This window comes from Triticum aestivum, chromosome 6B (genome assembly GCF_018294505.1).
Source record: "Triticum aestivum cultivar Chinese Spring chromosome 6B, IWGSC CS RefSeq v2.1, whole genome shotgun sequence".
NCBI lineage: Eukaryota > Viridiplantae > Streptophyta > Magnoliopsida > Poales > Poaceae > Triticum > Triticum aestivum.
Window position 1 is genome coordinate 287,384,351 of NC_057810.1, and position 13,451 is coordinate 287,397,801.

At 47.3% G+C, this 13,451-nt stretch overlaps 1 protein-coding gene and 1 pseudogene across 4 annotated transcripts; both read left to right on the forward strand.

Annotated features, from left to right (window-relative positions):
• Positions 1-1,842: 1,842 nt before the first annotated feature.
• Positions 1,843-7,365, forward strand: LOC123136961 (probable histone deacetylase 19). 4 transcript variants are annotated; one of them, XM_044556487.1, is made up of 7 exons: positions 1,843-2,491; positions 3,621-4,061; positions 4,218-4,448; positions 6,055-6,149; positions 6,255-6,318; positions 6,879-6,956; positions 7,087-7,365. In XM_044556487.1, exons 1-7 carry the CDS (start codon positions 1,949-1,951, stop codon positions 7,192-7,194), a joined length of 1,560 nt encoding a protein of 519 aa, XP_044412422.1. In that variant the 5' UTR covers positions 1,843-1,948; the 3' UTR covers positions 7,195-7,365. The 4 variants fall into 4 exon arrangements, with proteins under 4 accessions (XP_044412422.1, XP_044412423.1, XP_044412419.1 ...); XM_044556488.1 differs by having other exon boundaries at positions 7,090-7,365; XM_044556484.1 differs by having other exon boundaries at positions 1,844-2,491; positions 6,876-6,956.
• Positions 7,366-8,071: 706 nt separating this feature from the next.
• On the forward strand, positions 8,072-12,026 carry LOC123136962 (receptor kinase-like protein Xa21; annotated as a pseudogene).
• The last annotated feature ends 1,425 nt before the right edge of the window (positions 12,027-13,451 follow it).

Below are 13,451 nucleotides of genomic sequence, written 5' to 3' on the forward strand. Positions count from 1 at the left end.
GTTGGCTCAGTCAACCCGAATCTCAGCCCACCGTCAACAACGGCATTGTCCGCAAGACTCACATCCCTAAACAACGACAACCTTCTCTCCTTGCCGGTCACCTTCTTGTAGATTTCATTTTCTTGCGCAGTCAAACCATCCTCATCCAATTCTTCCTCCGGACCCTCGTCATCCGAGTTATACCCACACATACGGTTATAAGGGAGGGTACGGTCCATGTCTTGTTGCCGCACAATGACATCCAAGTTACCAATTGGATTGTAATGGATCTCTTCATTCTCCGCGTAAGCATCCTCTTGAGCAACAATAGCATCATCATCAACATGACCATTAGCATCTTCTTCAACATGAGGAATAACATCATGACGGAGTACCATGGCGCTAGCATTGATATGATCTTTATTGGGTTGGCTACTTGCTGGTTGGCTAGAACAATTGGGGATATACACCTCGGCACTATCATCATGTATTGGGGAGGATGCATTGCGGTTGAGATCAATTTACAAGGGAGGAGGAGGATCAACCTTCATGGCAAAGATCTCAAGAGACTTGTCTTGTGATGCATCTACTTTTTCCTTGTACACATTCCAATGCAATTGGGAGGTGATGGACATACTCTTTAATCGGGACTCTACTCCCAATCCAACGTCATACCTCCCAATAAGCTTAACCTCGGCATTTGGGTCATTCCAATGTAACACGCTTCTCACTTTAACTATAAGATCATCAAAGCTTGGACTTGTGTCAAAAACCATAGCCTCTTCCCCTTCATCGTCATTTCCAATCATAAATGTCGTCTTGTCCAAATAATGAACATTTACGAGCTTATGCATCTAAGAAATTGGAAACAATATAATCAATTCATATATGTCATCCAACCAACTCAATTGGACAAATTAACTAAATTTTGCACAAATTGGACAAGTAACTACTATTTATACCCAAGTTAACCTAACCATTAATCCTAACCCTAACCATAACCCCCAACATAACCACTATAACCCTAACCCCCAACATAACCATCATAACCCTAACCCTAACCCTAACACTAACCATAGCCCTAGCCATAAATGCATCATAAATGTGTCATAAATGCACACAACAAGATCAACACATAGGGTTTGCAATAAATTGACCAAATCAACACAAAACAAAGATCTCAACCAACCAACATGAGGGGAAATGAGGGAGGTACCTTGGGTGATGAAAATGCTCCGGATCCACCGATGAAATCTCAAGCAAATGGAGGGGATCTAGGGGGGTTTGTGAGGGGGAGAGAGGGGGGAGAGGGGGTGAGCACAGGGAAGAAGGTGAGTGGGAAGAAGAGTGGTGGTGGAGCCCACAAACCAGCCCCTCCCCACCTTATCCATCATATAGGACCCTACCACGAGAGGTGCCGGCGGTAGGCTTCGGTAACCTACCGCCATAGCCCATGGCGGTAGACCCTTTTCCACGTCAGCGCGCGCCGACGGCCGGCCGCCAGTCACCGTCAAAGGGCCTACCGCCAGCTCTGTTGGCGGTAGGGCGTGCAAACCTACCGCCAACGCCCCTGGCGGTAGGCAAAAGGGTCAGATCCTGAAATATTTTCAAATGGGTCAGATCCTGAATTTGTTAGCAGAAAGGGTCAAAACACGAAATTTTGCCACCACATGTTGGTTTGCCTTAGTAAAAACTATTTTTGGATATTCATTGAAGAGATGCTCTGAGAAAAGACGCAACAATTCATCATGAATCGTATGGGCCCTCGCGAAGCATCGTAATGGAGGCTCCGATTGCTTTCTAGCCTGTTCCCCGATTCACCTCCCTCTCCCGCTCGTCCCTATTTTTCTCTCCTCTATTTCTGTTTTTTCTGCGCGTGACCTACCCTTCTGGCTCCCACACACAAACCCGCAAAAACAATCCATCCCCCAAAACCCCACCGCCCCGCGGCGGCGGCGGCGGCGTCGCGATGGACCCTTCCTCGGCCGGCGCTGGCGGCAACTCGCTGCCGTCGGTCGGCCCCGACGGGCAGAAGCGGCGCGTGTGCTACTTCTACGACTCGGAGGTGGGCAACTACTACTACGGGCAGGGCCACCCGATGAAGCCGCACCGCATCCGCATGACCCACTCGCTGCTGGCGCAGTACGGCCTCCTCGACCAGATGCAGGTGCTGCGCCCCAACCCCGCCCGCGACCGCGACCTCTGCCGCTTCCACGCCGACGACTACATCTCCTTCCTCCGCTCCGTCACGCCCGAGACGCAGCAGGACCAGATCCGGGCCCTCAAGCGCTTCAACGTCGGCGAGGACTGCCCCGTCTTCGACGGCCTCTACAGCTTCTGCCAGACCTACGCGGGGGCCTCCGTCGGCGGCGCCGTCAAGCTCAACCACGGCCTTGACATCGCCATCAACTGGTCGGGGGGCCTGCACCACGCGAAGAAGTGCGAGGCCTCAGGGTTCTGCTACGTCAACGACATCGTACTCGCCATACTCGAGCTCCTCAAGCACCACCAGGTGACCTTGCCCTGCCTTGCTCATGCCATTAGGTTTAATATTTTTAAATGGTTCGATTACATCCTCTCTCGTCTGTAATTGTTTCATCAAGTTAACTAGTTTTCTCTCTTTCATCTCACGTACATTAGTTATGGAATTAACGATATTTGTTGAACAGATGATAAGGGCAAATGGGTAAACTACCGGAATACCTCATATATGTTGATGCAATAAATTGTTTTTGCTACCTTTTATCCCAAGAGGCCCCAAATGAGACCATGTCATGTCATATGCCTGTATACTGTTAAATGGGAGTATATAGTTATTTTGAATGTAAATATTGAGAGTGATTTGGTGGACCACCAAACCCTGATCCTACAATCATGGCACATGGCACCATATCATATTAGAGTATGCCTGTATACTCCAGGCAGAGAGAATATCAGTGGAAACCAAGTTACAAGGAAACCATGTTTGAAAGTTCTCAAAAATTCTCAAAACAATACATTATGTGAAGAGGCTATTGTTCTATTAGCATGTGAAATTCCAAGTTCAGACACAAATTCAGTACGAGGTATGAAAAAAAAAACCAAATCCAGCAATGAATCACTGTTCGGCGCTATTCATTGCTGAATTATTATTTTCATGCCCCGTAAATGAATGTGTTTGAACTTGGAATTTTACAATCCGAAGAAGGTGCTCCAAATGCGGTGAAGGGGTGCTCCTTGCGGGCGCCGCAGCTCGTGATGCAGAGCATGTTGGGCGGGATGGATGGCTGCAACCATGGCTGGCGGGGCTGGGGGCAGGGCTAGGGCGTCACTGTTTTGGGCGGAGGGATCTGAGGCTGAGGAGATTGGGGGAGGAAGACAGAGGAGTTCCACGAAGGGGATGTCGAAGTGGTAACGTGAATCGTTACTGGTGGGTCGTGGGCGGAATGGGCCTTGTGCTGCGGGAACCAAACGTGTTTATTGGTATTAGATCATGCTGTAATGTGATAACAGACAAATAAACGCCAACCAAACACCTCCTCAGTGTCCTTGTTTCCTGACTTTTCCTCTTGCTACCAGAAATTTGGAATCCAGCCTGATGTTTCGCCTTTTAGGTCAAGTTTTTTTATTGTGCTATAATATAGTCTGTCTTATATTTGCAGCGAGTTCTCTATGTCGATATTGATATCCACCATGGTGACGGAGTTGAGGAGGCATTCTACACGACAGACAGGGTTATGACAGTCTCATTCCACAAGTTTGGGGATTATTTCCCAGGTACAGGGGATGTCCGTGATATTGGGCATTCAAAAGGAAAGTATTACTCCCTTAATGTCCCTCTGGATGATGGGATTGACGACGAAAGCTACCAGTCCCTGTTTAAGCCTATAATGGCCAAAGTTATGGAGGTTTTCCAGCCTGGTGCAGTTGTTCTTCAATGTGGCGCCGATTCGTTATCTGGGGATAGGTTGGGTTGCTTCAATCTTTCGATCAGAGGTCATGCAGAATGCGTGAAGTACATGAGGTCTTTCAATGTTCCATTGTTGCTTCTTGGCGGTGGTGGCTATACCATAAGAAATGTCGCACGATGTTGGTGTTATGAGGTATGGTAAAAGAAAAAGCTTACTATCTTCTTTCCTTGGCCTCTTCTGCCACGCTTATGTTTGTAATTGTACCTATCGGAACTACATGTGTTTTTATTGCTTTGCATTTTGATACCATCCTGTTTGTTTCATCTGGCACTTCTAAACTTTGTGCAGACAGGAGTTGCACTTGGCCAAGAGCTCGAGGATAAGATGCCTGTCAATGAGTACTATGAATACTTCGGTCCAGATTACACTCTTCATGTAGCACCAAGTAACATGGAGAACAAAAATACACGCTACGAACTGGATAATATAAGAACCAAACTTCTTGACAATCTTTCAAAACTTCGACATGCCCCTAGCGTTCAGTTTCAAGAGCGACCTCCTGATACTGAGTTCCCTGAGGTGAGCAAGTGTTCTTGCATTATAAGAAGGAATTCAACTTCTGTGCCCTTTTTTCTTTACTCTAACAAAACATGATAAGAGGATGAGGAGTTTCTGATGTAGTCTTTGAAAATCTCCCTTCATTGCTAAAAAAAAAACTCCCTTCATGAGCACCATTTTATTCTCTGTTAAGCAGCAAGGAGGGATGGTGCCTACTAGTAGACACAAATTCCTGTAAATATAATATTAGAATAAGAAACAGTTGCTAGCATTCTGTGCTACTATCTTCATATTAGTTTCAAGTCGATAAAATCTGGAAGACTGGAAAGATAATGGGATCAGGATGCCTTTTGTTTTTTTACAACTGATGAATTAGCACTTAATTTCCTATTTGCTGCTAAACTGCTAATACTTTCATGCTTTTTGTAACAAGGCAGATTACTTGATACAAGGGGTGTTTTCTATGATGCCATGATCTCTTATTTTCTTGATTCCATATGCTTGCTATGCTAGTCAATTGAGGTAGCCTGCAGGGATGGTACATGTCTGCTGTTGTCTTTGTTTTTTAGAAGCTCGTTCTTGTGATTTTTTTTCTTTCCTGTTTTATCTGTTCAAAATTTTCCAACTTCCATGTGCAGTTCATTTGATATGTTTGCATTTCCTGGTCTGTATTATTTGGTTAAAGGCATGATTTTTGTTACAGCCTGTTTTCTTGTTTATTTCTACTACTACTTCTGTAAACAAATATAAGAGGTAAGTCTCTAAAACGTCTTATATTTGATTACAGAGGGGGTATATTTTATGCCACCACTACCTCAGCGCTTGAACCGTCTGTGCATACTTTGACCTTATTAGGTTATATTAAATAATGTTTGAACTTTTAGCTAACTTCTATATAGTGATGATGATTCGTGCCTTCGTGGTATGGCAGCCCGACTGTTTTATTCAGTGAAGTTTTGAATATGCTCAATTGAACACGTCCCCTTGTGCTAATTGCAAGAAAGTCTAGACAGTGGACAGTATCACAGTAATAGTACTTCTGTTAGTAAATACATGACTTCAGTGGCGGAGCTATACACGAACTAAACAATGGTGTGGCCTGTCCAGCATAAGCCCAAAACAGCATAAGGGTTGGGCTCTCTTTGGCCTGGCCCGCCCAACATAATCCTTGTAGCCCTGCTGCTGCATGACTTCATAGAAAGCGCGCAGTCAAACTTTTCTAACTTTAACCACCAATATATAGACAACTAGTATTTATATGTGTAAGGCCAAAGCAGTATGATTTGCTCTGTTATGAATAATAGTTTCATCAGTATACTTAATAATCTTTACTAATATACAAACAAAAAGTTAACAGCCAAAGATGTGTGTTGGAGGCTGTGCAAATCTCTAAAATATAATCCATTTCCAAGCAGATAAAGTGAACTATTTAATTGGCTTTACCTTTTTTGTGCCCTCGTTTACATCTAGATGAATATTGTTACCACTCTTTCCTAATGTGAGTGGCATCAGATATTCAACTATACAGTTGGATTATATTCCTTATCACCTATATTCTTGGTCATGCCTTGAAAGTGTTTGGCAAGAACTGATTGTTGGGTATTTTGCATGTGTTTATATTATGCAGCCGGATGAAGATGAAGACGATCAGGATGAAAGGCATGATGACCCTGATTCTGATATGGAAATGGATTATCACACACCTTTGGAAGACTCAGCAAGGTATTTATTTATTTTGTTGTGAGAGATGGTATTTATTCCTGTGTCATTGTTCCATTAGTTCTGATGGCTATCCTGTGTGCGCCTCGTTTGAAATTTTTGTTATAGGAGAATCACTATTCAAGGTACAAGAGTTAAGAGAGAATCAGCTGGAGCTGAGACAAAAGATCAGGTACTTGACCACATCATTTTTAGTCTTCATACAGACGAGTGATTTGTTCTTTTTCATGATCCACCATTTTGTTCAAAGATATGCCCTTTTATTTACTACCTGTTCCTTGATAAAAAAAATCCTAGATATAGTGAAAATTGCTTTCTCACCATGTAATACATGGTGTTGATGGAATATTTTTGCTTAGATGCACTGCAAAATTTCCGCGGACTATTGTTTTCTCCTCTGAGGAAGGGGAGCCTTGGCGCAGTGGTAAAGCTGCTGCCTTGTGACCATGAGGTCACGGGTTCAAGTCCTGGAAACAGCCTCTTACAGAAATGTAGGGAAAGGCTGCGTACTATAGACCCAAAGTGGTCGGACCCTTCCCCGGACCCTGCGCAAGCGGGAGCTACATGCACCGGGCTGCCCATTGTTTGCTCCTCCGAAGTGTGTGAAAACTGAAGGGTGGCAAAGAGTGCCTTGTAATGTTGTTAAACTTGCATGATTGTATGCAACTTGTTCGTATTCCTTGGTGCTATGCATTTATGCTAAATGTGCTCTTTCTTTACCTTGTGCAGCAGGATGGTAGCAGAGTAACAGGTGAACATAGAGGACCAGAACCTATGGCAGAAGACATGGGTCCCTCCAAGCAAGCTCATGTAAGTCACCTCCCTTTCTAGTATTTGTGAACTGTCGTATAAGATCTCTAGTGTACACTCACTGCCCATGGCTAGGCTTATCTAACCAAAGGTTCCTTTTCTTGTTGTCCATGGTGCTCGTCGCCTGCAGCAGGTCGACGCTAATGCCATGACCGTGGATGAGCCCGGAATTGTCAAGACCGAATCAGGAAGCTCTACCAAGTTGCCTGACCCACCAGCCATCTACCAGAAGCCATGATTGTAAGCATTCGGACCGTGCGGCTTCTTGCATGTGTTTTTGACAGTAAAAAGACGAAGTGACGAGTGGTAGCTCGAGTGTCTGACCCATGTATACATGTAGCATGGATTATTAAGCTGTAATATGTATAGTCGATTAAATGAGCCGCGAGGCAGAATTTTCTTGGCTACCTGCAGCTTGTCTCCCAGCTTTCTACTTTGGTAATCTTTTTCCTGGTAGATCCCTTGATATTTGGCTGTTGCATTTTCCGTACGAACCCTGGGGTAGTCACAAGGCAATGTTTTTCTCTAGTTCACCTCTTGCCCTAAAATAAGAGTCTGCATTTTGCATGCTTGCACGAACCAAAATAATAATAACCTAGCTAAATAAATAGCTGCTGTTGTATATTAGCTCTTCGTCCCCCTTTTTTGTGATTGCCTAATTCTTAGTTGACCTAGATTTATGCTTAATCTAAGCCGGCGAGTGAAGCGCTCGCCGGAGATTAGCATGGCACGATGAGCGAGCACCAAGGGAAGACGGCGATAGGATAGCGGTTGTGGGCAGGGTCAGTGTGAACGGAAACATCGTCAAAAAGGTCCGGCGCGCGCAAACTTTTGCCGAAACAAACAAATAGCGGCCGCCAGCTTTTCATATCACGGACCTCGACTACTCATGGCTCATTGACCCAGAGTCCTCAGAGAGACGAAACAGGCCACGGATCGCATCACGCTGCCAGTGGCCCCCCCCCCCCCCCCCCCCCCAAATAAATAAAATCAACGCGCCGTTGCCAAACGACGACGACGACGCGTCGCCACCGGTGGCTACAGTTTGTTTATACGCAACACTCACCCGAGCCAAATCCCTCTCTATTATAAATATACCTCTCCCGCACGTACGTATGCTCTCTGCCGCATCCAGTCCACACTCCACAATCGCTTTGCTTGCCACAGCACCGTCGGCTGGGGCGGCAATGGCAATTGCAGCACTGCCCCTCCTTCTCGTCGCCGTCTTCTTCCTCGCGTGCTCCGTCGCCACTCACGCGCTGCCCGGCGCACCGGAGCCCGCTGCCGCTGCTGCCAGCGTCGCGGATTACAACGCGCTGCTCTCCTTCAGGTCGCTCGTGCGGGGCGACCCGTCACGGGCCCTGGCGTCATGGACGAGCAGCGCCCACAACGGGTCCGCGCCAGCGCCGTGCCAGTGGCGCGGCGTGTCCTGCGGCACGAGGGGCCGCCGCCGCGGCCGGGTCGTCGCGCTGGACCTCCCCGGGCTCGGCCTCCTCGGCACGCTCACCCCGGCGCTGGCCAACCTCACGCACCTGAGGCGGCTCCACCTCCCCGGCAACCGCCTCCAGGGCGCGCTGCCGCCGGAGCTCGGCCGCCTGCGCGAGCTCAACCACCTCAACCTCAGCGACAACGCCATCGGGGGCCGCCTCCCGCCGTCGCTCTCCCGCTGCAGGCGGCTCAAGACCGTCCTGCTCCACACCAACAAGCTGCAGGGGCACATCCCGCCGGAGCTGTTCGGCTCGCTTCGGAGCCTCGAGGTGCTCAACCTCGGCCAGAACAGGCTCACAGGAGGCATCCCTTCCGGCATCGGCGGCCTCGTCAACCTCAAGCTGCTGGTCCTGGAGTTCAACAACCTGACAGGGGATATCCCATGGCAGGTCGGCAGCCTCGCCAGCCTCGTCGGCCTCGGCCTCGCGTCCAACCAGCTGTCAGGCTCCATCCCCGCCTCGCTGGGGAACCTGTCGGCGCTGACCGCTCTCACCGCCTTCTCGAACCGGCTGTCGGGGAGCATACCCTCCTCATTACAGGGCCTGTCATCCCTCAGCACGCTCCATTTGGAAGACAACAGCCTTGGAGGAACCATCCCTTCTTGGCTAGGCAACCTCTCGTCGCTGGCATCCTTAAACCTCCAGAGCAACGGCTTTGTGGGGCGCATCCCGGAGTCTATAGGGAACCTTGGGTTGCTTGAAGCCGTTTCGTTCGCGGAGAACAAGCTTGTCGGCAAGATCCCGGACGCCATTGGGAACCTCCATGCCCTCGCTGAGCTTTACCTAAACAACAATGAGCTAGAAGGCCCTCTGCCACTCTCAGTTTTCAACCTCTCCTCCCTTGAGATGCTCAACATCCAGCACAACAACCTCACCGGGGGCTTTCCGCTTGACATGGGCGACACGATGACGAGTCTCCAGTCCTTTCTTGTGTCTGATAACCAGTTTCATGGCGTGATCCCGCCGTCCTTGTGCAATGCCTCCATGCTCCAGATGGTTCAGACAGTAAACAACTTCCTGTCAGGAACGATCCCGCAGTGCCTGGGGGCTCGCCAAGAGATGCTCTCTGTGGTGAACTTTGCGGGGAATCAGCTTGAAGCAACCAACGATGCTGAATGGGGCTTCCTGGCCAGTCTGACCAACTGCAGCAATATGATATTGGTGGATGTTAGTGACAACAAGCTCCAAGGCGTGCTACCGAAATCAATCGGCAATTTGTCGACACAGATGGAGTTTCTTGGCATTGCATCCAACAGCATAGCAGGGACGATAACTGAATCGGTAGGGAACTTCATCAACCTGGATGAACTTCACATGGAAAATAATCTTCTCCAGGGCACCATCCCAGCATCTCTCGGCAAGCTTACGAAGTTGAATCGGTTGTCTCTGTCAAATAACAACTTGTCAGGATCCATCCCTGTGGCTCTTGGAAATCTTACAAAGCTTACAACCCTTCTGCTTAGTACTAATGCGCTCAGTGGAGCCATCCCTTCTGCTCTCAGCAACTGTCCTTTAGAGCAGCTGGATCTTTCTTACAACAATCTTTCCGGCCCAACGCCTAAGGAGCTTTTCCTCATCTCAAGCTTGTCGAGTACCATGTATCTTGCACACAATTCACTGACTGGGACTTTGCCTTCAGAAGTGGGAAATCTCAGGAATCTAGGTGAACTTGACCTCTCTGACAATATGATCTCAGGAAAGATTCCTACAAATATTGGGGAGTGTCGAAGCTTACAGTACCTCAATTTATCTGGGAACCATCTCGACGGGACAATTCCGCTGTCACTAGGACAGTTACGGGGCCTCCTAGTGCTTGATCTTTCTCGGAATAATTTATCTGGGAGCATTCCTGAGTTCCTCGGAACCATGAAAGGTCTTGCTAGTTTGAATCTCTCTTCCAATGATTTTGAAGGTGAAGTTCCGGAAGACGGAATATTCCTCAATGCAACTGCAACCTCAGTCATGGGAAACAATGCTCTATGTGGTGGGATCCCTCAACTCAAGTTGAAAATGTGCTCCAGTCCCACTAAAAGGAGAATATCTTCAAAGCTTCTCATGATTATTGCAGCAGGCGCCGGAATTCTGTTGGTCATACTATCCGCAATGTTTGTGTTATGTAAAAGAGGCAGGCTTAGAAGAGCAAAGCCACAGATAACTCTCCCCAATGACAAATACATCAGAGTTTCTTATGCTGAATTGGCCAAGGCAACAGATGGTTTCACATCCGAGAACCTCATCGGGGTTGGCAGCTTTGGTGCAGTGTACAAGGGAAGAATGGAAATCTCTGGCCAACAAGTGGTGGTGGCAGTGAAGGTACTGAACCTGCAGCATGCTGGCGCATCCCGAAGTTTCGATGCGGAATGTGAGGCTTTGAGATGTATTCGCCACCGTAACCTTGTGAAGGTTATAACAGTGTGCTCAAGTATTAACTCCCAAGGTGGCGACTTCAAGGCTCTTGTGTTTGAGTTTCTGCCAAATGGAAATCTAGACCAGTGGCTACACAAGCATATCGAGGAAGATGATGAACCCAAGATGCTAGATGTCATTGAAAGACTTCAGATAGCCATCCACGTGGCTTCTGCGCTTGACTATTTACATCATCAGAAGCCGTTTCCAATTGTTCACTGCGACCTCAAGCCAAGCAATATTATCCTCGACAACGACATGGTTGCTCATGTCGGTGATTTTGGGCTTGCAAGGTTCCTACATGACGGACATAATGACAAGTCAGAGACACCAACTAGTAGTCGGACCGCAATAAGAGGAACAATTGGTTATGTGGCTCCAGGCGAGCATAATTCTACTCTCAACTATTGTACTTCCTCCGTCCGGAAATACTTGTCGAAGAAATGCATAAAAATGAATGCATCTAAAACTAAAATACATCTAGATACATCCATTCCTCCGACGAGTATTTCCGGACGGAGGGAGTAGTATTGTTGCATTTGATTTTTCACATTTTACTCTCCATCCAAGGAAGCACTTATTAAATTTGCCAAGTTTGTTAATTTCAGAATATGGACTTGGCAATGAAGCTTCAGTCCATGGTGATGTCTACAGCTACGGTATACTGCTGCTCGAGATGTTCACCGGTAAAAGACCCACAAGTTCTGAATTCGGAGAAGTGCTTAGCCTTCATAAGCACGTACAAATGGCACTGCCAGACCAAGCGGCTACTGTCATTGACCAAGACCTATTAAAAGCAGAAAGTAATGGCAAAGGGACAGAAGGGGGGTATCACAGCAGTGAAGACATGAGAATTAGTTGCATCGTCTCGATTCTGCAGGTTGGAATTTCATGCTCCAAGAGACACCAACTGAACGCATTCAAATTGGAGATGCATTGAGAGAGTTGCAGATAATCAGAGATAAGTTTTACGCGCATTAGTGATCTTCTTGGTGAATTGGCAAAATATAGAAGGCATACTGAAGCATGCTTGTGAGGATCATGCAGGCAACTTGGTCGTTTTAACTCTGTAGTAAGATGCTGAGAGGTGAAGAGCCTCCATCAAAGGCATTTTAAGGAGTCAACAACAATTCTTTTGATTTTTCATATCAACAGGAAAGCGAAGAAATTCCAGATATAAGGAACTGAAGAAACTTAACTTAAATTAAGGAGCACGCACTTGGGTGTGGTGTTAGTCTCACTGTCTCAGGATGACATGGATCTGAAGGATGCGGATGGACCCACTTCACCCTTGGCTAGGGATGTAAATGGTACGGATAATTTCCGTTCCGTATCCGCATCCGCATCCGTTTTTAAGGATATGGTATGCACTTTCACAAATCCGACGGATACGGATGCGGATACGGATAATTGTTAACCGGATATCCGACGAATATGGTAACGAATATGGTATCGATAATATCCGACGGATCTGGATTATCCGGTATTTTTTGTGGATTATCCGGTGTTATCAAATAGGATTATCCGATAAATTTGGTCCAATCGACAAGCCCAACGACCCAATTAGATCGCTGATCAGAATCACCACATATAAATATCATATAACCCTAAACCTAATAGCACCGCCGTATGACTGTACACATTGTACAGTCATACACCGTTCAAGTCTATTTTCTGCGCTTGTACGTACATTTTATGTGTACAGTCATACGGCGGTGCTATTAGGTTTAGGGTTATATGATATTTATATGTGGTGATTCTGATCAGCGATCTAATTGGGTCGTTGGGCTTGTCGATTGGACCAAATTTATCGGATAATCCTATTTGATAACACCGGATAATCCACAAAAAATACCGGATAATCCAGATCCGTCGGATATTATCGATACCATATTCGTTACCATATTCGTCGGATATCCGGTTAACAATTATCCGTATCCGCATCCGTATCCGTCGGATTTGTGAAAGTGCATACCATATCCTTAAAAACGGATGCGGATGCGGATACGGAACGGAAATTATCCGTACCATTTACATCCCTACATACATACCCCTATATCTAAAGGAAAAACGCAATCAGGCGCTCCCCTTGTGGATAACCTCGAGCAATCCAAATACCCAGAAGCCCTTGACCGCCGGCGCGCTGCTGTTCGGTCGGCGCCGCTCCTCCACTGTCGGATACACCCCTCCCATCGCTAGAGACCACTGCCAGCGCCGCCGCGCCCGTCTTCTTACTCGCGGTGACGAAGAAGTGACGGGAGGAGTGTTGGGGAACGTAGTAATTTCAAAAAATTTCCTACGCACACGCAAGATCATGGTGATGCATAGCAATGAGAGGGGAGAGTGTGTCCACGTACCCTTGTAGACCGAAAGCGGAAGCATTAGGACAACGCGGTTGATGTAGTCGTACGTCTTCACGATCCGACCGATCAAGTACCGAACGCACGGCACCTCCGAGTTCTGCACACGTTCAGCTCAATGACGTCCCTCGAACTCCGATCCAGCCAAGCTTTGAGGGAGAGTTCCGTCAGCATGATGGCATGGTGACGATGATGATGTTCTACCGACGCAGGGCTTCGCCTAAGCACCGCAACGATATTGT

Bases quoted from the DNA above. Each gene is read 5' to 3' on its own strand.
- LOC123136961 (XM_044556484.1), top strand. From the start codon at position 1,949: ATGGACCCTTCCTCGGCCGGCGCTGGCGGCAACTCGCTGCCGTCGGTC. The intron at 6,150-6,254 runs GTATTTATTTAT...TTTTTGTTATAG, and splicing joins CCTTTGGAAGACTCAGCAAG to GAGAATCACTATTCAAGGTA. The intron at 6,319-6,875 runs GTACTTGACCAC...TACCTTGTGCAG, and splicing joins GAGCTGAGACAAAAGATCAG to CAGGATGGTAGCAGAGTAAC.